Here is a 14,229-nt window from a genome sequence, read left to right on the forward strand (position 1 = left end):
TGAGTGCTGGGTCATGTGCACGGGGCCATGGAGAAGGAGAGATGCTCAGCTCTGCTTTGGTACGCATGCTCTGATGATGTGTGTTAGCTTGGTGATCTGATTTTGTCAGCTAAAAGTGGGGTTGGGGAGAGGGGCATTTTTTTGCTCTCCAGGGTTAGTAAAAACACATCTCACCCAGCCTTATTCACACAGAACTTGAAACCAGTTATAGGGTCTTTCCATAGCCAGAAGAGAAAATGAGAGTCCTCCAAAGAGTGATTCATCCCCCCCTAGACAGGGCTCTGAGATAACAGGGATGATTCACCCTCTGGAGGTGCTGATCGTTTTCCACTGCTGACTAGCTGAGATGAGTAATATCTAGATGGCTACGGTCAGAGGAGACCAATCCACCTGGTCTGCCTGAGGGAGACGTGGGCACATCAGAAGCTTACCTGAAGGGAAGGAAGGTCGTGTAGCGAGGCCATGGAGGATGACTCAGAAGAATTTGACTTCCTTCCTGGTGGTATCTTAGGATCTCCCATCATGAGGGAAGGATCTAGTACTCCAGTCATAGCAGAGGCATGAAGACACCAGCCTCCTGGTCCCAGCCACTCAACTTCCCAACTACATACCTGGCCCAGGCTACTCTATTGTAATGCCAAATGCCAGTGTGGCTGATCCCACTGCTGTTCTTTGAGGGCTGCAAAGGGAAGGCAGTGAAGCTGCTTGTTGGGTCCTACCAAGGGCACAGTGACCAAGCCGCAGTTTTTGCCCCTATAAAAGAGGGTGATGCATTTTCTTCCAAGTGGATTTGCCAATGGCTTTTGAAAATGTATTATTGTTCATCATTGCAGTAAAAATGCTAGTGCTCTTCAAAGGTACTGGGGAACATTCCATAAACAATATGGGGAGACAAGGTGAATGGCAGAGAAAGCTGCTGGAATAAGAAATAAGGTCCAGTGACACACTTCGTTTCCTAGTCTGGGATACTCTTGAACCCAGACCAGGGATTTGGATCAGGCCAGTGTAAGCAGAGGAACAACTCCAAAATCTGAATGTTGAACTGGATTTGTATTTTAATGCACCTTTTTCTCCTCAAACCTGGTCTGATATTGCCAAGCTATTGCTGCTGATCCCGATCACAAGCACAGGTCTTCAGTGACAGGTCAGATTGGGTGAAGTGGAAAAAAGAGCTAGCAAGCGGCAGGTTGGATGACAGCCTGTGGTACACAGAATTAGAAAAATCTTGTCTGCTCAAAATCTATGCCAAAAAGCAGAATTTGGCTTATCATCCCTGAACCAAATTATGAGATGTGGCCATAGAGGAGAGCCTCAGTCCCTTCCAGGGACATCAGCCCACCTGAATCCAAAGAAAGAAAACACAACTGTAACATTTCCTCACTGCCTGTGCACTGGCTCATCTACACAAGCTACAGGGGCCACCTTGTTTTCAGGTGAATCTCAGGTTGTGCACACTACACCTGGGAGGAGGGATCATGGCATGTGGAGCCAGAGAGGCTCCTGCCTCCCTACAGCCAGTGAGGAATACTAACAGCAGTCAAAATTCAGCAAGGAGTCACCACATCATGGCTACATCACTGCATGAAAGTTACCTGCAGTACATCCAGATGTGTGGCATGCCTGACTGTAGTGTTCACTTGGATGTGGTAGATATCTGCTCTTTGCCCCTCCTAGATTTCTTCTTTGTAGAAATACCATTAAACACTTGCAATGCCAAAATGCAGACCAGACTTCTGAAAACAAGAATGGGGACAAAACTCCAGTGTCTTAGCTATGCTCCTCTCCAGAGCTGTCTGCTAAGAAGAGGTGTCTCAGGGAAAAGAGGGGATTTCAGAGATGCGGCAGGCAGGTTTTGAGCAGCAAGTGTCCTCTAGAGTGGAATGAACTTCTTTAGCATGCTGCCTGCACTGTGACACTTTTTCTGGGCTCTTTTTCCTGTCACAGGCATGCTTTCTGCTGCAAAGTGGTCTATAACAGGTGAAATTCAAGGTCCTGTGCTCTCAGTAGCAGCAACCACTGAGTATCAAAAGTACTTGTGGTTCCTTTGTTTCAGTCCATCTTCAGATTCACCATTAAGAACTACCTCACTGCTCTTCCCTGACCTTTTTTTTCATTGTGCTCCAGAAAGACCCTGTAGCCAATAAGTCATGTTACAGGCAGGACTGAGGTGGTCTTGTCACAAGACAACTTCTACGCCAACAGATTGTAAGTCACTGCTATGTTATGCTGACTTTATAGATTTCTGTTTTTCCCATAGCTTTTATCCTCTAAACACCCAATGGAAACAACACCTTTCTTAAAACTTACTGCATCACATGTGATTTATAGAGAAGAATATTGCTGTTAACAGCAAACTGTCAAATCTCAAATAGATCAAAGAAGTGAAATGAGGAATGAATTGACCGAGCTCTTCAGGCCATGCTGATTCCAAAGTAATTTTTTTTCTTCCTTCTGTCATAAGAATTTATATGCTGGTGAGAATCTGATCAGGTGGGAAGAGCTTTCCTCCTTTGTCTACATCAAAGTCCACATGTTCTCAGATTGCTATAAGTCATTCTTCGCATTTTAATCTCTGGCCATATGTATAAAAATAATTACCTGCCTTGAGGGACAGGGGATGAAGTAGTCTTTATTGCATTTCCATAAGATTCCAAAAGGTTCTTGCTAAAGATGTCAGAGAAGTGGCAAACCAATGGGTTGGAGAAACTGGATTATTTTAGTTGGAGGTAAAATTAACCTGTATGCAAGGAGTGTATATGTCAGGCTGATTTAGCACTAAGAGATTATGAGTCAATAAAGCTGGAGTGAAAGCAGAACATAATGGGAAATTATATTTGTAGAAAACATGAAAATGCTTGCAATATTTTTAAGAACAGTGTATATGACACTGTTTGTCCTCCAGGTTGCATCCTGTTAGATCATGAAGGCATTGAATCCTTCTGCAGGACAGATGTAAAGAGGACAGACACTGCTGTCATATAAGCGTCTGAAATGGGAAGGTGACATTAGCAGAACCAGTGCTGATGGGACTGGAGTCCTCCTTAGGGAGACTGTGGGAACAACAGATTTGTGGCAGAGTGCCAAGTGAGTCCTGCAAATATTTCAGGGGGATGCATTGAACAAAGACTGTGAGGGAGAAAGAAGAACTAAAATGAGAGCAAGGACAGGATCCCAGGGAATGGGACCTATTGGGTTGTTGCCCACCACCTGTGTATTGTTGCAGTGGTAATGGCTAACTGTGTACTGGGTGCATTAGTCAGCAGGTAGCAGGAAACAGTTTGCTCTAGGTGACTAACACATGCTGACATGGAGGGAAGGTCTCTTGCTTATCTGCAGTTGCTTCCCTGACATGCTGCATGCAGGATGAGTTGCCAAGAGACGGAAGACAGATGCAGACAAGGCCACAGGTTTTTCTCCTGGGCCCCTTTGCTTTAGCAAACACACCATCAAGCCCAACAGCAAAAGAGTCAATCCTTTTGGGATACAGGGCTAACAAACTGCCCACAAGGACTGAAGCCAGTATTTGCTAGCATTATGGTGCATCTTGCCAGAGAGACAAGAGAAGACTTAAAGTGCATTGTGGAAAGGAGGCAAGAAGACCCTGACCTCACAGTGCAGAATCTTGAGGCTTCACTCCTCATGAAGGGAAGTGCTGCAGCTGCTATTGGGGAAAGGGAATATCGCAGAGCAGGGTGTGGGGCATGACTGAGAGATAGGAGAGACTGATGGCAGAGGAGGAGGTGAATGCAATGGGGAGATTTGTTGAAAAGTGGCTGGGAACCATTCTCCAAGTCTCATGTGCCACAATGGGTTTCTGTGCTTGCAAATGCAATGATGAAGTGAGGTATGGGCTTAGTGTGCTGGAGGCTGCTGGAGCAGCAACAGCTGTGGGGAAATCCCACGGTCAAGGCTAGTCCAAGGTCTTGACTGTCGCTGATCACTTGGATGATGCAGAAATATCTGAAAATTACTTTATTGGGCTGAATGGGCTTTGCAGACCTTTAGCCAAGACACCAGACCTCTAGTTCCCTCTTATCCCAAATTTTAGTATTGATGGACTATGATTTACATGCTCTCTTTCCTCTCGAACAGGGTTACCAGATGTTTAGATGTTTCTGCACAACCCCCTTCACATGCAGGCCAGGGGATGGGCTAGAGCTGTGGTTAACTCCCTGATCCACATCCAGGTACCAAGGACTTACTGAGGACATCAAGTTTGATGCACAGGTTGGTATCACAGCTAGAAGTCATCTCAACTGTACTTAGATGTCTCCTTTTGAACTGTGTGTCCCTCTCCACCTGTGAATGGAGAGGACCAGGCACTTCTCTGAGTGATCCATCTACGGAAGGCAGGTGACTGCTTCCCAGGAGATGAGTTTCTCCCCCAGTGCATCTAGTTCTCTTTCTTGACTAAAGGGTGCTGCTCAGACACATGGAGATGAGCTCAGCTGGAGCCTTCCACGCTGCTGATGGCCCAGTGGGGGTTAGATGACTTTATGTGTGTCAACATCTCTGTGCCACCTATGTCCACACGCTTGGGGTCTGGGGTCCACATGAAGTGACATGCAGCCAAAAGTCTCTGTGGGAGGAGAAATGAGCTACCATGGGGCAGGAGATAAATGAATGGATGCCTTTATCCAGCAGGGAGAAATGTGACTCCAGAAGCTTTGTGCCTATGCTGCTGTGTCTTACTGATTCAGAAAACCTGCTACTGTCCTAGGGATGCCCAAAATCTCCCCAAATCCCAGCAATTAGCTATTAGTGCAGTTCCTCCCCAGTCTGGAGGAGGGAACCCCAATGAAATGCAGAACTCTTGGATTCATGGCCATAGGCTAGAAATCAGATCACCATGCTGAAAGCACAGGCTGGTACTGTGGACCTGAACTACAGTGGTAACTTTGGGAAAGCTGCACTGGGCCACTTAGAAATCTTATCCTCCTGGAGCCCCTGGCCTCAAAGCCAGGTGGGAGAAGCTGTGATGACTGTCCTGAGTACACCATATATCCACCCATACTGGAAAAACTGTGATACTCTTCTGGCTGGCACTAATCTGTCCTTCCCCCTCCAAACTGCTGTAGGCAACACCCGCCCAGAGGAGCCAGACACACGCTAAGCACTTTCCCAAAGTGCTGATCTGCGAGAAACTCCAGAAAGAGCCAGCCATTCTCCTCACTTTCCATAAGTACTTGAAAAAGAAAACCCAAGAGTTTATCTTGATCTCTTAATCCATCAGGTTTCTTTTCTCTTTGCTTTCTCTACCTCTGCAAGCCTGGTAATTATAATTTATAGCACCTGCTCACTTTGAAATACCTTGGACTCCTTCTGCCTGGCAGAGGAACAGACACAGTGCCCATCTGCTTTAGTTAAGTGCTCACAAACCACAAAGTCGTTAATTAGACTGACACACGACTCTTCCAGAATACACATCGTATGTTGTTACTGCACCTATAAACCACTGGTAACCAGATACTCTGCCAGGGGATCACAACTGGATCAGAGCATTACGCAAAGCCTTGGCACTCCTTGCAGGGCTCAGAGCATTGCCATCAGGTGTGCGTGTTCTTTCTAATCCTCCCCACTGGGCTTCCCAACATGCTTCCCAGTTAAAGCAAGCCTGCTGGGAAGCAGCTCCCTCACACTTGGTAGGAGGCTCAGTCTCCAGAGCTTTGTATTCTCTTCTTTTGAAATCCAAATTCCTCTTTGTATTCATTTAGTGATCCCCGCCAAGGTCTCCTTCCTGACAGCTTGGGCTCCAGGCAATGATGCCTCCACATCCTGTAGCTGACAGGGAGGAGGGCAGGTCTGATTCTGGCCCCACAGGCATGGCTGCAGCTTCAGAAGACCTGTGATGAGGGGTGTTTGTAAGGACAGGTGTGTCTGATGTGGATGGCGGTATTTGGGTAGATTTGACACTTGCCTCCTCAGGCTGGCTGACATCCATGGGGCAGAGTGAATCATGAACACCTCTGGTCGGGAAATGCTGACCCCCCATAGTGGATATCTCCCTCTGGAGGAGGAGTGGCCCAGACCACATGAAGTCCCTGATCAGTGATACTCGGTGATACGCAGTCAGCCAACCTGGAGCAGCCAAGCTTTGGATCAGCACATGAGGTGATCAGGAATGGTTGTCCTAGACCTACAAATGCCCTTGGCACAGAGTTATGTTAAATGACTGGAAACGTCCATCTGGTTTGCCAGTCTTCCCAGCACCTGTGTTACGAGTTTGCAGGAGGAAGCCCTGTTAGTGTGTTTGAAATATCATTTGCCAAAACTCAGGACTGCATCTTCCTTGGTTAGAAAAGGTATGGAGGGATCACACAGGGCAATAGGAACAGCCTCTTGGAGAGCATCCACAGGGTAACGCCTTGACCCTCTCACCTCACCCAAACTTGCCTGAATCCAAAGTCAGTTTTTTGGCATGCTGTCTCTCCTGTGAAGGACTGGAACTTCAGTAACTTAGGTTTCCTAAAAGCCAGTATGCCTCATCTAGGTTAGTTTAAATTAGTGTCCTCCCATTGCTGGTTCCTGCACTACAACACATCTTTTGCAGGTGACACCACACCTCCCATGGAAAATCCTGCACACCTGAAGCTCCTGGGCTGGCAGCTTTGAGAAAGCTCCTTGCCTGAAGACAGATCCTCATCCTAGCCAGGTCAGAAGGGAAGAGCAGAGAAAGGCCCCCAGGAGAGCAGTGCAAGCATGGTCTTTGTGACAACTGGCCAGTGTTTCTCCTGCCTTGTTTCTGGTCTTCTAGAGACAGATGTGAGAGCAGGACCCAGGCCATGTTAACAGAGAGCTGCTGCTTCCTCTCCCTGGAGGTGGAGTCTTTTGTTCAGGCTGCCACAAAAAACCCCTGTGTGGGAAGGCATGCAGGGTGCATGTGTAATGCAAGAGAGCTCCAACGTGGAACAAGGTTTCCCAGAGACAAGGTACTCTGGGGGGTAGAGTTCATGCCCTGACTGTGCCATGATCATTCTGGACATTGATCTGGACAATGATCACTCTGATCATTCTGGACAGGAGTACCCTACTTCTCTGTGCAGCATCCCCCAATAAAAAGGAAGAATAACTTTCCTTCTGCTCTCTGACTGACAAAGTTTATTGGAGTTTCTTTCTGCCTGGACCTTCCTCTCCTTGACCATGTATGTACGAGCTGATGTCCTGCTGTTAGAGACTCCTAAACTTGCTGCAAACTTCCTAGCTTGTACCATGACCTCACAGCATGCATCTTGTGGAGTCTGAGGAGCATCTGGCTGCCTGCACTGTCTGGCACTCTCAGCTAGCAAGCAGAGGGACTTCAATACAGGTCTGAACATGCCTCATGCCTGGGACCCCAGCTTGGACCCCAGCAGTGCAGCAAAGGGACCCAGCAGTTCAATTCCAAGTGCTACCAAGGCTTGGGTGCATGTGTCCTATCTCAGTGGGCATCCTCTCTGAATGCTCACAAGGCAAAACAGCTGCTACCTTTGGAGACAGCTGGAGTTTATTAAACATTATTTTTCTCTCTTATTTCAGAGACTCCACTGACACATCAGGTTTTTGCTACATTTCAGCTCTAACTTAGTGCTGTGCAGGCAGTAAATACCAACCTCTCTCTGTCCCACAGTGGCTAGAAGCATGCCTTTCTGTTTTACTTGTTTGGCCACCTCATCCCTTGAATTGCCTAGTAAGTCCTATTGGTAGAGCTATGCTCAAAACAATCGTTCTCAGCTTCCACTTAGTTTGGCTGCTTCTGTTGTAAACCTGAGAAAAGCCTTGTGTATCAAAAAGTCTGTTTTTCCTCTCCTGTGTCAGCTTGTCCATAAGAGATAGATACATTCCCTTCAAATCCTGCCTGAATCCCAGAATTACGAAAGTGGACATCAAATGCACATATCTGAAAGAGCAAGAAAATAACCAGCACACAATTCCTTTCTGTCTAGTACAGCTGTCTGTTCCACCCGACTCCTGTTGGCTCCCATTTTCATCCCCCTTTTCAGCCATCCTGCCTGCACAGCATGTGTTGCCAACCTGCAAAGCAGATAGTTAATATTCCATGAAGTGCCATACAAGTCTGGTAACTCATGAACTGTCATGATGTGCCATAAAGCCAATTCCTCTTCTGAATGGAAAAAAAATAGTCTCTGGGCAACACGAGTACACTGGGTCTCAGCTAGCCTGACCAATAATGCTTGGAAACCATACTCTGGGTGACCTATGGGTGTTCCAGGCTGGCTAATTTTTTGGCAATGAATACACAAGAGTCTCATAAACTTGTGGAAAATGACTCAGATATTTGAAAAAGAGGGGAAAAAAAGAAACTTTCTAATGAGGACCTGTACTGAAGGCTCTTGGCCTGAGGTTAGTAACTACATTTGGAGAAGTCATGGCACCAGTGAAAACCAAGTAGAGCATCTTAGCTCTGTATCTGCCTTAAGACATAGTGACTGTCCACACTGTGCCACTCCTGTTTTTCAAATCAGGTCTCTTATTTTTATGGATCATTTTCCTGTTTGATAGGAGAAAGGAGTAAAAGGTGGCTACAAAAGAGCATTTCTAAACATGAGCTAGAAAGAGAATTGCAAGACTCTGCAAGCACTGGCTTCTCCCTTGGGGGAGCAGCACAGGATGGAGACCCAGGATGAAAGCAGGTCATGCTTTCACCAGCATAAGACACAGCAGTGGTACAATCTCGTAACACACACTGTGTGTCTTCAGAAATGTCCCTATCCACCCAGAGCAGGGCTGTGCCTCATAGACATGCTTGGCTTAGTTACCAGACATGGTTCTTGGGCCTTCACCGTGCCTAAGGATTCTTTGTTGTACAGTTTCTGTATAAAGAGGAGAAAGTGCAAATCATCGTCTTTTTCTGCATGTGCCCTCTACACTTTCAAGTGGCCAAGCTAGAAGCACAGACAGGGGTTGATGCAGTGCTAATGTGAGGTGCAGCTGGCTTGTGCCTGTCCTTGGAGAATAACTGTCTGTGGAGAATAACTATCTTGGAGAATAACTATCTTGGAGAATAACTACCTCCTGTACTCTCCACACTGAGGGCAGGTTTTACTGCAGCCTGTTGGTGTTCTGCAATCAGGGTCTTTCTGAGAGGTACCTTCTGCCAATCCTTTAACCAGGTAGCTCAGACAGGGAAGAGGTCTCCATCGCGTGGGACACTTCTGAAACTTTTGCTTCCAGGGACTGTCCCCCCCCGCCCCCCTAGTTTGAAGAGTTGGACCTAGCCTTACGGGCACAGCATGGAAAAATGACTGTAGGGGACCTGACTGATCTTTTATGGCTTTACCCTGAATTCTCGTAAGCACAGAAAGAACAGGATGGGTGAGGTGGGTTCACACAGAAGATACTACTGTTTTGCCGCTTGCTTTTCATTACAGAAACCTCTCTCCTGGGAGCTTTTCATCTTTCACACAGTCTATCCTAAATACTTCCTCTCCTGATGACTGCTGGCTATACATACTGAGCGTGCCATTGCAGAGTCTTGAATGAGGCATGGAAACACCTTAATGTGGCAAGTGGAGCCAGGACACCTAGGTCTTACTCCTGACTTTGCTGTTGCCCTAGGGAAGATCACTTTGCCTGCCCATGCTCATGTCATTCTTGCCAAAGCAGTGCAAACACTGACAGTGAGTGAAGTCTCCAGAAATCACTTCTGAGTGTGCAGCTAGAGATGGCTATATGCAGGTGTTATTATCCTAATGGGGAAAGATCCATAGCATCTTGCCTCACAGTTTTGCTGTGTCTACTAATTCCCACTAATTTACTGCCTGTGGCTTAGCTAATCCCTTTCCAGTTTCTCTGATCAGGTGAGATGTGATGAAGAAGATCCAGCCCAACCACAGCAGGTCCCACCTTTCTGACTTGGCGAGCAGGATACCTGTCTGACTCAGGGGGATAGGTGTTGCCAACAGCAGGTCTGCCACAAGGGATTGTGCTGTTTTCCCAATGCATGTCTCTTATTTTCTGATACTTTGCTGGTTCTCAAAGCTGGGCCTCCCAAAAAGGGTGTTTGTTTAAATAGTCATCTGTGTAAAGATGGTCCAGAAGCCCTGGGCAGTCTGTGACCATAAGAACAGGTATCCAGGCTCCCTTGGCTGGAGGGGCACTTTAAGGTCCATCCCATTAAATTATTTTTTTTCTTAGCAGGAGCCTTCCTTTGAACTTATTTACTCTCACTGTGCCTGGTGACTGGTGGATAAGCTGTGGGTCTGGCTGGTGTAGTCGAGAGCATTGGATAGAGCCATCCTGCAGGTCAGAAGTTGTTGCCCCCTCTCCCACCCTGAACCCAGGTCTTGTCATGTCTAACAGGTTTTTTCTTTTTTTAAGAAAGAGACAGGAGTGGGAGGCCACTCCTGTGCACAGTTTGTGTCTGGGACAGGAATTTGGGTCCAGTGAGAGGCTGGGAAGGGAACCTGAGCCACAGAGGTGGAGCTGGGGAAGGCTCAGAAGAGGTGGCCCTGGTCAGGGGGGTTAAGGACAAGTATCCTAAAAATGAATGGTGAGGAGAGGAGGCATGAAGGAGCCCAGAAAGACTGGGCATGGGTGCTTGTGCACTGCTAGGAAGAAAGACCTGCCTGAACTACCAGGGGTGAGGGGCTGAGGGCAGCTTTGAGGGGAGTAACAGCCCAGACAGGTTGGTCCAAAGGGCCAAGGCTGCTGGGGAAAGGCAGGAGGTTCCTGCTCAGTCACCTCAGACCCTGGGTGGGATCCTGCTGGCTGGGGTAGCATGCTTTGGGGGCAAATGGGACACAACTGGCAACAGAAATATCTTGCCACTGCTGCTGTGGCTCTTGAAACCAGTCCTAATATGACAGGCACTAGGCATATCCTAACCAGCCATGCCCTGATACTCAGCCCTCTGATTTTATTCCAAGCCTAGTCTCCCTCTGGTTGTCTGAAGAAGCTTGTTTCTTCCTAACATTTTCTCTTACTATTCAGTTTCTGCAGGAAGAACACAAGATCCCAGCTGGCCCAAGTTCTCCCTCCTCACCCAACTTTGGAGACACTTCTGGGGCCCACACTGGATGAGGTGGCCTCGAAGTGCACTAAGAGCAGGTACCTATGTGTTGGTTCAAGATAAACCATCCTCCCACCCTGAGCCTTCGATAAAGCCCAAAAGTGCTGTGAGCAGCTGCTTGGAGGGTTTTGCATTTCTCATGTGCTATGTGGTATTTCCGGGGGGGGGGGACGGGACGACACTGTTGGCTGAGGGGATGGAGTGTGTGGACACCTCAGCACTAGCTGAGGTGGCCACCCGTCAGTGGTGTGTGCCCCAGGCCAGGTGGCCCAAGCAGCCATGGTGTGTGCAGGCAGTTGAACCTTCAGAAGCAAAGGTTGGGTCTATCCAACCACGGGCTCTGGTGGCACTGGTTGTCACACACTTTCAGGGGCATAGGAGAGACAGGCTGAGGGGGGAAAGGGGCATTCCTGGGGCAACCCCACTGCAGTGACCTTCCATGTCAAATTTCCCTTGAAAGGGAATTCACCTGGAAAACAATCTAATCTCCAAATCCCTGGACTGGGAGGTCTTGACTCTGGCACTGGTGGTGATGTCAACACATTTTAATAACAGCCACAACCATGTGCCAATGGTGTTTCAGCAACAAATGTTTCAAATCTCTCCTGGCAGAAAGAGTGTTCATATCCTGCGCAGCCAACACCCCTATTGTAAATTAATATTTAAATTAATAATTACAGAAACTCCTACTTGGTGCTGGGAGGGCCACACAGGGAGAACTGTGCCCAGTTTTGAGCTGCCCAGTGTAAGAAGGATGAAGAGGAACCAGATGGGTCCAGTGGAGGGCCAGCAACTGAGTCAGGGTCCCAGAGAACTTGCCCCAATGAGCAGAGGTGGAAGGAGCTGGGTTGGTTTCACCTAGCAGAGAAGAGGCTAAGAGGAGATCTGCTAGTGACCCACAACTAAAGATGGTGGAGCCAAGCTCTCCTGGGTAGTTCCAAGGGATCAAACAAAGAGTAATGACCACAAACTGTGCTCCAGGAATTTTAGGTTGGACTTGAGGAAAAGCTTCTTCCCCAAGAAGAACAGCCCCAGACCAGGTCAACAGTGAGGGGGGAATCTCCATGATAGGAGGGTTTCAAGGCTTGGAGAGACAAAGCTGCAACTGCTCCACCTAGTATTGGTGACAGTCCTGCTCCAAGCAGAAGGCCGGCCTGGAAGCCTCCAGGAACTGCTTCCAGCCAGCATTTCTATGATAAAACACACAGTAAGACTAGGACTGAAGTTAAGGGTTAGGGTTAAAGTTAGTTTTTGAGTGGTTCAGCCCAGTTCAGAATGCTCTTACAAGCTTCGGCAGTGCTGCTTACACCAGCTGGGCAATTACCAAACAGAGCTTCCCTAAATTCAGTGGCACTACCAGGGTCTGATTGCAAGTGTGTCCACACTCAGGAAAACTGCAAATATTTCAGTGACGTGTGATTTTTAGTGGATACAGTAGCACAAATCTACTGCGGATATAGTTACTTTAAAGGAAAAGCACAATCACAGCCTCAGCTTCTTCTCATGGCTGAATCAATAGAAGTGTTGTAAAGCATTTCTTTCCTGACATAACTATCCTCTATCTGGGTAAAACAGCCCAACTCACATGTTGACAGACCAGAGTGTCCTCTGTGCTCCCTGGCAGGTCCCTTCCTCACTGTGGTTGGCAGTGGAGAGGACGGAGCCCCTTCTGTGTGGATATTTTTCAGTGTTCCTTGAAATATGCATTGGCACTGGTGGCCTTTTCATCACAACAAACACACGGGGAGCTGTAATTTCAACATCCTTTACCAAGACAGTGTTCCTTCCTTGAAAACTGCCCTCCCCTCCCTTCTATGCTAAGTGACAGTAATCTTTGCTTTAATTGGAAAAGAAAAGGAAGAAGGGACAGAACATCCTTGACAAAGGAACTAATGACTCAAATGCTGGGAAGCCTGGGGCCCCCAGGGGACTGTGCAGCTCGAAGCATTGACTTTTAATGACTTACAGAGACTGGAGGTTTGGAAGATCTCTCAGTGCCTCTGCAGGGATGCGACTCAGCTGATTGTTCTGCAACATCCTATAATTAGAAAAAAGAAAACTTTGTTAAAAAAAAAAAAAAAGCCTGACATAAAATGGAGTTTGTTGCTGCTTGTTTCTGAAGCTGTCCTGGACTCATGTTGGAAAGCTAGAGGGGTTGGAAAGCACCATGTTGGTCACCCAGGGCTCTTAAGCAAGCTTGCAGGCAGCTGACCAGTGAGCTGCAGTCCAGGCTGGCCCAGGATCCTGCAGCAGAGGGTCCCAGGGGTGACTTTGGTGCTGCAATGGGGAATCCACTGGGAGGATGTGACCATAAAGGGGTCTCTCCACTGCACACTTGTGTCTGTTAGTCCAGGATAATACCAGTGCTTTCAGCTGAGTTGTCCTGTATTTATACTTGTATAAGACATCCTTCTCCCAGTGTGTGCCAGTGGTGGTTACCTCTGCAGAGTCTATGGAAACTAGCCTGTGGACTGCGTCAAAGGGACAGAGCACAGCCTTAGCAGTGAGGGGCAGCCCAAAGAGTACTGATGCAAGTAAGAAACTTTGCCATTACTGTGACTGCTAGCTTTACTGCAGAGGATTCAGAAGTCCGTCATGAAAGGAAAGTTGAAAAAGACAATTGTAGAGACAATCTTTAAAAAAGGGAAGCTATAGGCCACCAACCTCTTTAATTTCTGGAAGAAAATGGGGACTTACCATTAAATTATTTGGATGTACACAGAAGAAAAAGTAGGGAAACAAGCAACTGTCAGTAGTGTCTAGTGAAAAATGGGTTGTGTCAAAGCAATCTAGTTTTTTTCTATACAGGGTAAAAGCCCATGAGAATGGAGAAGAAAACATAGACATCATCTACCATGACTTTAGCTTTACTTTAGTAAGATGTTAAATGCTAGCATGCAATGTAGGACAGAAGACACGTTTGATTTGGTACAAAAAGGCAGCAGAGGGGCCATCTCAAATTAATAAATGGTTCCCTCTCAAATGAAGAACATGCTTAAGGGTCTCTCTCCTGGAGATGACACTTAGCATTATTGCTAAGGACCCAGATGATAGCTGGGAGGGGAAGGTTGTTACCTCTGCTAACAACACAGGGCTGCACAAGGCACCATGCACATACGAAGAGGGATGCAGAGATCAACTAGTGTGGGAGAGCAGATGGGAAATGCAGGTTGCTGCAGGGAGACCAAGAGAAAGGCTCTGTGGATGGACAGGGATAAGAA

General features: G+C 47.4%; 1 protein-coding gene and 1 long non-coding RNA gene across 12 annotated transcripts in view; one reads left to right on the forward strand and one right to left on the reverse strand.

Moving 5' to 3' along the window:
- Nucleotides 1-14,229, forward strand: part of LOC126052411 (uncharacterized) — a 151,951-nt gene that overhangs the window by 74,154 nt on the left and 63,568 nt on the right. For 7 of the 9 annotated variants that reach the window (XR_007510021.1, XR_007510024.1, XR_007510026.1 and 4 more), the window contains exons 2-4: nucleotides 4,093-4,227; nucleotides 10,138-10,242; nucleotides 10,930-11,046. This is a non-coding gene — a long non-coding RNA (uncharacterized LOC126052411). Of the gene's footprint in view, nucleotides 1-4,092; nucleotides 4,228-10,134; nucleotides 10,243-10,929; nucleotides 11,047-14,229 lie in introns of all 9 variants that reach the window. The other 2 variants (XR_007510023.1, XR_007510027.1) reach the window with 2 other exon arrangements.
- Nucleotides 1-14,229, reverse strand: part of LGR6 (leucine rich repeat containing G protein-coupled receptor 6) — a 157,027-nt gene that overhangs the window by 60,075 nt on the left and 82,723 nt on the right. For all 3 annotated transcript variants that reach the window (XM_049833015.1, XM_049833016.1, XM_049833014.1), the window contains one exon: nucleotides 12,975-13,046. In XM_049833015.1, the coding sequence (XP_049688972.1) occupies nucleotides 12,975-13,046 (72 nt within the window). The remainder of the gene's footprint in view (nucleotides 1-12,974; nucleotides 13,047-14,229) is intronic.

Source organism: Accipiter gentilis, chromosome 29, assembly GCF_929443795.1.
Source record: "Accipiter gentilis chromosome 29, bAccGen1.1, whole genome shotgun sequence".
NCBI lineage: Eukaryota > Metazoa > Chordata > Aves > Accipitriformes > Accipitridae > Astur > Astur gentilis.